Below are 8,300 nucleotides of genomic sequence, written 5' to 3' on the forward strand. Positions count from 1 at the left end.
AAATTAGATCTTCCTTTCTGAATATAATAAATTCCCCTTGTTTCTGGTATTTACCAGGTTGCAAAATTAGATAAACCCTCTGATGTCATTGAAAGTAACAGATGGGTTTGGGAAAGAACAGACCTGTGTGACGCACAAGCCCAATGAACTTGACCTACAGTCATATTTTATTTTATAAATTTTATAAATTCTTTGTACTACAAAGAATACTATTTTGCAGAACTAAGTATAAAACATTTATATCTTGGTGTCTGTTTTTGAAACCACTTAATCTGACTTTAAAAATTTCCATACTAATCAAAGTAACACTTATATTATCAAGTATCTAGTATAATATCTAGATTTTAAATAAGACAGAGAACTGTAGGTCTTCAATAAGAAATTAGCCCTAGCTTGTTTGGCTCAGTGGATAGAATGTCAGCCTGTGGACTGAAGGGTCCTGGGTTTGATTCCGGTCAAGAGCATGTACCTGGGTTTCAGGCTCCTCCCCAGCCCAGGCCCTGGTCAGGGTTTGTACAGGAGGCAACCAATTGATAAGTTTCTCTCACACTGATATTTATCTCTGTCTTTCCCTCTCTCTTCCACTCTTTCAGTGGAAAATATCCTCAGGTGAGGATTAAAAAAATAAAAAATTAGATGAAAATATTAATTGGATAAAAATCAGAACTAAAAACAAAAACATAATACTATTAATGAACCTCAGAGATTCTTAGGCTATATAGCAAAACCCTCATCAATTTAGTTGAAATATCTACATTTTACAGATAAAAGCTTATGAAAACTTTTGTCTCTTTTAACTTCTATTTTTTTCTTCTTTTTCCCTTGAATACTGTAATGGACACACCACCATCTATTATCTCTTTTAGTGACCAGCCTAAATTGATAGGTTAAAAAAATGGAACTTCATTAAGAATCTCACTGTTTGCTGTGTTTATAAATTTGGTCCTTACAGATTGTATTTGGTTGCTAATTCTTACATAACTGCTGACTGAATGATACCTTAGGTTTCAGAGTCCAAGATAAAATCCCTTGTGAGCTGTACCATCCTTTAGATAATTTTTACCTAAAGTAAGCTCTGAGGATTCTTGGATAGTCATCAGTGATGTATGAAGAGCTAAGAAGCTGAAAACCTTAAGTATCAGAACATACTATTAGAATTCGAAAACATTATGTATATCAGGAGAAGAAAACCCTGAAGAAAAGGTTCAGGAACCCAAGAATATTGGGGAAGGAATATTTGGATCACAGTCCAAGAATATTGGGAAGTTAGGAGTAAATAATAGATGAAATAATAGATGAAGAAACACAGATGACAACTACACATTAAACATACACCCAGTGGGACTGGAAAGAGATGGAGAAAAATATTATTTTTAATGCGCACGCATTAAATATAGGACATGTGAGCACACAGCAAGAGGGTGGTCATCTACAAACCAAGAGAAGAGGCCTCAGAATGGAACACCTTGCTTGCACCTTAATCTTGGACTTCCCAATCTCCAGAACTGTGAAAAATAAATTTCTGTTGCTTAAACCACCTAATCTATGATATTATGGTAGCCTGAGGAGACTAGAGCAGTGGTCGGCAAACTGCGGCTCACGAGCCACATGCGGCTCTTTGGCCCCTTGAGTGTGGCTCTTCCTAAGCCGTAGGAGGACCCTAATTAAGTGAATAACAATGTACCTACCTATATAATTTAAGTGCAAAATATTTGGCTCTCAAAAGAAATTTCAATCGTTGTACTGTTGATATTTGGCTCTGTTGACTAATAAGTTTGCCGACCACTGGACTAGAACAATGCTCAACTAGGTCAGACCCTGAGGGTCTTGAGAAAGAGGCCATTCTTGGTGGCAGACTGAAATTGTGGTCAGATAGTGTATCTGAGATGTTCTTTTGCAGAAATAACATGACCAGGAAATTAGGTCTAACATTGCTTGGATGGCAATGGTTCTTGAATTTAGAATACAGTTTTATCTCTTTCCACTGATGCCTGCTGAAGACCTAATGAAGAGATTTCTAGATTTAACAGTCTCTTGCTCTAGGTATTAGGTGTTGTTCTGAGTCAACAAATTGCTGAGAAACACACACTGGAAAGTAGTGAGGGGAAACATTCCTCAGGACACAGAAGGTAGTTCAGTCATACCTTATCTTGGTTCTTATCATTCTTCTCATAAGGGCCACCTCCACCTCCTCCACCTCCTCCTCCATCGCCTCCTCCACCTCCTCCATCTCCACCTCCTCCTTCTTCTCCTCCACCATCTCCAGCTCCACTAACTGAAGGGCCCCCAAATCCACAGGAACTTCCAGATACTCCTTTGAACTGGAAAGTTCCCTCACTTGGTCTTTTTTCCACAGTCTCATTTTCCTTATTTTCACTCTTCTTTCTGTTCTTTTCTATACAGGGCACCACACCAAGTTGAAGCAAGCATTCAACAATGTTTAGTGCCACATCACAGATTCGAGAACTGATGTCATGGTTAAGGACAAGATAAACAGCCTTCAGAACCACCTGGGGAAAGACAAAAATAAACAGAGGCTGATTAAATTACTTGGATTATCTCTTCCTATAAAGATTCAGTTATTCTGTTTAATCGGTTTCTTTTAGGATGTTCTATGCATTTGGGTATAATTAATTCAGATAATTTTCAGATATTTCTAAGTTGGTTTGGAACCTTGTTTATGTGCTTAATATAGAGTACAAAACACTCAATGAATTAAAAATGCATATATTCCCAAACTTGCCATGATATAGACAGTTAATGGGGATAGTGAAGTATAATGAATTAATGGAAGAACATTTGTCCAAAAGGAAACTTGTTCAATTTCTTTTTAAATCAACATATTTTAATTCTCTGCCTTTCACTCTCCACCAATAATGGATAAAGAAAAAATGACTTCCTTATGCACATAATAGAGGAACATTTGCACATTCACAATTGTATCATTATTTACATTTCAATTTTAAATACAAAATGTTTGCCTTTTTAAATTATGTCTTTTTATTTTAATGTTTTAAATTATTTGCTGATCCAGTTCCCTAACGTGAAATAAAAAGTTTTGTGAAATATAATTGTAAAATATAACAACCCTCCCATTGTGCTAATAACTATAATCAAGACAGGCATCCTTAAGAATGCAAGTTTAAATATTTTATTGGACTTCTGTTCATTTTCCCCTGCTACACAGGAGGTTTATAGTCATGTTATTTTTATAAGAAAAGAAAAGAAACTGAGAATTTCTTACTCTCGTTCTGGAAAAAAGGGACTTAGCAAACACACTCACATTTATGCATATTTATATATGAGTATTCAGGATTCACTAATGCTTTTGGGTTAGAAATATTCTGAGAGGAGGTCAAATGTAAAGTAATTCTTGAAAATAAAGGGGGAAGGTGTAGCTAAGAGGGTTAACACATTTATGAAATTTTTCATATGGATTTTTTTTTCATTTGAAGATTCAACATTTCTAAGACTTCCTATGCCCACTTTACACAACATAGTAAAAACTGAACCAAAGAATCAGTATCTTTCAAGCTTCAGTAAGAAAAATCCGTGGTCCTTACAGAAAGGTCAAGCATGCCATTTTTGTGAACAAAGTTATTGGTCCCATCAATATGCTCTGTGTCCTCCAAGTAGCTGTAGTTTATACAGGAGTCCGTGAGGCTTCGTGGCAGGTTCGCACAGGCCAGGGGCTCATGCGTTATCTCTGGGATAGGCACCTGGTTGCAGAGCTTCCTCATATGCTCATTGAAGAAGTCTGCGTAGCCTACGTTGAATGACGCCAATGTGGTATTGAAGGTTGCAACTGTGATCGTGGAGATCTGGGATCTCACTAATAAAAGGAAAGCAATGTCTTAGTTTTCTCCATATTAACCTGGGACATCACATTAGACACATACACTATTATCTGAAATATGACCACAATCACAGCTGTAGCTTTTACAGATGTTTCACTTATAGTCAAAGAGCTATTCTCAACTCCCACAGAATGCTGCAGGTATTAAGGCTATGTCATGAATAGCTGATAAATAATGAAGGTTATAGAAAAATGTGAATTCCAGCTAGCTTTCTTAAAACCCGGGCTAGAATTTAACTTTTGTCTAGATAGAAGGTGGATTTTACCCACTATGAAATGATGGACCCTATTACTATAGTTAAACAAGTTTACTTGGAGTATTTCCCTACTTTGTAGCTGTTTAAATATTTGGTTTTATCTAGTATAGTTGAGCAACAACAAACAAGGATTTTTTTTTCTCCTTTTCTTTAGAGAAATGGGACATAAATCTGTGATGGTCACTAATAGATATCATCAGCCCTAGCTGGGTTGGCTCAGTGTATAGAGCGTCGGCCTGCGGACTGAAGGATCCTGGGTTCGATTCCAGTTAAGGACATATGCCCGGGTTGCAGGCTTGATCCCCAGTAGGGGGCATGCAAGAGGCAGCCAATCAATGATTTTCTCTCATCATTAATATTTCTATCTCTCTCTACCTCCCCCTTCCTCTCTGAAGTCAATACAAATATATTTTTTTAAAAATCGGTGTCATCAAATACTTGAAGTGCAATCTAGAGAAAAGAGGGATTAATTTATGCTCATAGGTTGAGAGCACAGAATAAGAACCCATCTCGAATTTCACCCACAGACACGTTTGCTCATATAAAGCACATAATGCATTTATCTGAAGTGGAAGCTGTCTGAAAAAGGTACTGGTGACTTCAGAAGGCAGTGACTACCCTGCTGCTGAAGGTGCCTAACCCTTCAGAGGGACATCATAGAGGGGAATGAAGTCCCGTATCTAACTGTCCTCCAAGTCTCATCTAGCCCTGTGGGTCCATGATCGTTGAAAACAAAAGATGAATGGCCTGCCCTTGCTTTCCTTCTGAGACATATGGGGTTTCTAGTGTGCTGTCCAGTAGCCCTTGCCACTAAGGAAATTTTGATAATGGCTCACAAGTAAATTACCAAGCAATATTCTACATGGATGCGCATTTTCAGAAAGCACAAGGAGCCAGAGTATAATGAAATGGAACACGGAGTAAAAACAGGAAGCAGGAAAAGGAACCTGAACTCCCGCCTGCGGGCGCAGCCTCCGACCCACCTTCCCTGAAGGTGTTCTCTCCGTGGCTGTTGGAGTGGTCCGGCAGGTCACTCACCAGGGTGTGATGAGAGTGGGAGTGCTTGGCGCTCAAGCTCTCCATCTCCGTGGCTGCGTCAGAACTGCCCCGCCGGGTAAACTTCCCTGAGATGGACAAGAATATCACAAGAGGGTTTTCAAAACTGCAAGACACTCGCTGAGATTTTGTCTTTTGAAAGGACAGTCTTGAGAGTGAGGGGGTATTAGGAAGCACGTAAGGCGCAGTCAAACAGCAGGACTTGAACTTGCCTTGGGAACGGACAGAGTCAAGGTGATTGATGATGCTGCCTGTGACAAGGTCAGCCCCGACCTAAGCCAAATGTCAGGCACCATCTGCTGGGCCCCAGGTAGCTGTCAGCTCTTAACTTTAAGCTGGCCTTCTTAACATGCCAGCCAGAAAGAAAAATGTTTCTTTTCTTTACTCTTTCCTTTTTAGCAGTCACATTAAAGTCTGTCTTTGGATTCACAAGGAACACGAATGCACAGGCCCCTCGAAGGCCATGTTTCCATGTTTAGAATATTTAAGAAATGGGGCCATTACCTGTCTCATTACAGAAGATTCTTGAATAATTAATTCAATTATCTACACTTCTTTGGCTGTGGGGACGCAGCATTATTTTGTACAGGGTACTCACATTTGGGCCCAAATTTCTTGACTAATCTGTTCCAGGAAGACCCACATTTGCCCCAGAGACCTAGATCCAGATTCCTAAATGGGTTACTCAAGCTCGGCCCTACTCTGGGAGGTCCTGCGGTCACCTAGGATGGTGGTCTGCCAGCCGCCTTTCTCAATGCCTCGCCGGTCTTCTCCCAGCGCAGAGAAGCTTCCGAAGGAGAAGGTGCTGCGGGTGGGGGACACGTCCAGGTGGTCCTCGTGAAGCAGGAAGGGCACGCCCATTCTCCGCGGCCTCCTCTTCCCCGGGTGGTGCAAGGGGATGGAGCCCTTCCTCTCCCGGTCTTCTTTGCGACTCTTGAACTACGAGGGTGAGAGGTGAAGGGTTAGGCTCCGGGCAAAGGAGAGCTTCCAGTTTGCTCCCCAAAAGGCTCCATGACCTGCCCTAAAATGTAGCAAATGCTGCAGGAAGAGGAGACCCAGAGAGTCACCGAATATCATGGGATAGAGATGGGAGAAATGTTCACATGTGTTTTAAAGAGGGAAAGGAATGAAAAAGGAAGCATGTTCCCTGGGGTTTTTGCTGGGTCGATTAGAAAAGTTTTTCTCCAAGTGTGGTCCCTGGACCAGCCACATCAGCGTGCACACAGAGGTGATGCTGCAAGCCAGTGTTAACCCTTTGTTTGCCATAAGCATCTATAGACACAAGCGGCGGACCTTCCCCACACGCCACATGCATCTACTCGTAGAGCCGCAAACCTCGCTTATCAACTCTGGTCACCCAGTTTTAAAATTAGACTTGTCAGTGACATCTCTGGGTTTGTAAAGAAAATCACGGTAACTTAAATTCGTAAATATTCCAGCGCATATGGAAGAAATTCCAGTATCGATATATAGGGCTGCCACTCAGATGCGCGAGAGATAAACACTGCAACACTTGAGATTTGTTTGTGTTATCATGAATTTCACGCCTAAAATGGTAAACATGGTGTGTATTCTTCATTTATTTACAGATTTCGTCTTTGGCGCATTAACAAAATTTAGTGTTTTGGGGGCTTTTTGTGTCGACTGTTTATTTTTATTTCGTGCTCGGTTTATTTTTTTCGTGCTCGCTTTTGATATTTCTGTAGAATTGAAAATTATCATTATTCTATTGTTGAATTTATCATTGTAATATATTGTGCAAATAAAATTCAATCCCCATAAATGGCATCAGATAAAGAAGTAATTGAACCAAGCACCTCGCAAGAAGAAGATGGCATCCTTTATTCAACTCCAGAGTCAGATGAGTTTTTAAATTAAATTCAAAATATTGTGGCGTGTGGGGATGGTTTCCATTTTGGATGCATGGCAGTTAACCGATTAAACTGGGAGATGACTTTCGTTCCCCGGGGTCCTTTCCCACCCCACCCATACAGCAGCATGGTTAGAAGCACCTAATGAATTTTTTTATTACCAAAATATCAATAGGGTAAGTGGCTCTACTCACCTTCTTAAAAATGTTCATGCCAAGGTCAGAAGAAAGATCTGGGACTGCAGACCTACGCAGATTGGTCAAGGACACCTTGGAAAAGGCCTCAGGACTGAGAGATTTTTCATCTTCATTACACTTCATGGTGAGATCCTTAATAGATAACAAAGGTTATGACTAACGACTAATGACTAACGACTTAGGGCTTTATATCTAAATTAGAGTCCCGGTGCATGAAAATCATGCACTGGTGGGGGGAGAGTCCCTCAGCCCAGCCTGTGCCCTCTCACGGTCTGGGGCTCTCACAGTCCGGGACCCCTCGCTCCTTACTGCTAACCTGCAGCGGAGGCAGGAGAGGCTCCCACCACCACTGCTGCACTCACCAGCTGTGAGCCTGGCTTCTGGCTGAGAGGCGCTCCTCCTGTGGGAGTGCACTGACCACCAGGGGGCAGCTCCTGCATTGAAAGTCTGCCCCTAGTGGTCAGTGCGCCTCATAGTGATTGGTCATTCTGCTGTTTGGTCAATTTGCATATTAGCCTTTTATTATATAGGATAGTTAAAATGGAGTCTCATGTCACTATGGAGAGGGGTCAGAAACAATTTATGTTCTAATAAAAAAATCAATGAAAAGGTTTTATAAAGAAAGTAAAGTTTAAAATAGGTAGCTTTTGGCCAAGAAAATAACTTTCTAATGCTAAGTTCTCAGTTATTTTTACAGTAAACAAAGAAACAAAACCTTAATATGTAGTAAAAATTATTTATACTAAAAATAAATCCATTCTAATGACAACACGACAATAGTTCTATATGATAGGATGAGTGATTTCTTTTCTGCTTCTTTATATGTACTTTACAAATTTCTACCGTAAGTATACAGAATTTTTATAATAAAACTAGAGGCCTGGTGCATGAAAATTCGTACACTGGGCGGGGGGGTGCCAGCCTGTGCCCTTTTGCAGACTAGGAGCCCTTGTTGGATGTCCGACTGACAGGACTAAGCCGCTGTCTGGCCTCCCTCTGCAGGAGGCGACCCACAGGCCAATCAGGGAATGGCACTAGTCAGTGAGTGGCTGGGCCTGCCCCC

At 40.8% G+C, this 8,300-nt stretch overlaps 1 protein-coding gene across 1 annotated transcript in view; it reads right to left on the reverse strand.

Annotated features, from left to right (window-relative positions):
* Positions 1-8,300, reverse strand: part of UNC80 (unc-80 homolog, NALCN activator) — a 207,940-nt gene that overhangs the window by 142,828 nt on the left and 56,812 nt on the right. Inside the window, exons 9-12 of the mRNA XM_015558108.1 lie at positions 5,892-6,108; positions 5,097-5,237; positions 3,564-3,832; positions 2,145-2,510 (exon numbers count right to left, since the gene is read on the reverse strand). Of these exons, the coding sequence (XP_015413594.1) occupies positions 2,145-2,510; positions 3,564-3,832; positions 5,097-5,237; positions 5,892-6,108 (993 nt within the window). The remainder of the gene's footprint in view (positions 1-2,144; positions 2,511-3,563; positions 3,833-5,096; positions 5,238-5,891; positions 6,109-8,300) is intronic.

This window comes from Myotis davidii, unplaced genomic scaffold (genome assembly GCF_000327345.1).
Source record: "Myotis davidii unplaced genomic scaffold, ASM32734v1 scaffold268, whole genome shotgun sequence".
In the NCBI taxonomy this organism is placed as follows: Eukaryota; Metazoa; Chordata; class Mammalia; order Chiroptera; family Vespertilionidae; genus Myotis; species Myotis davidii.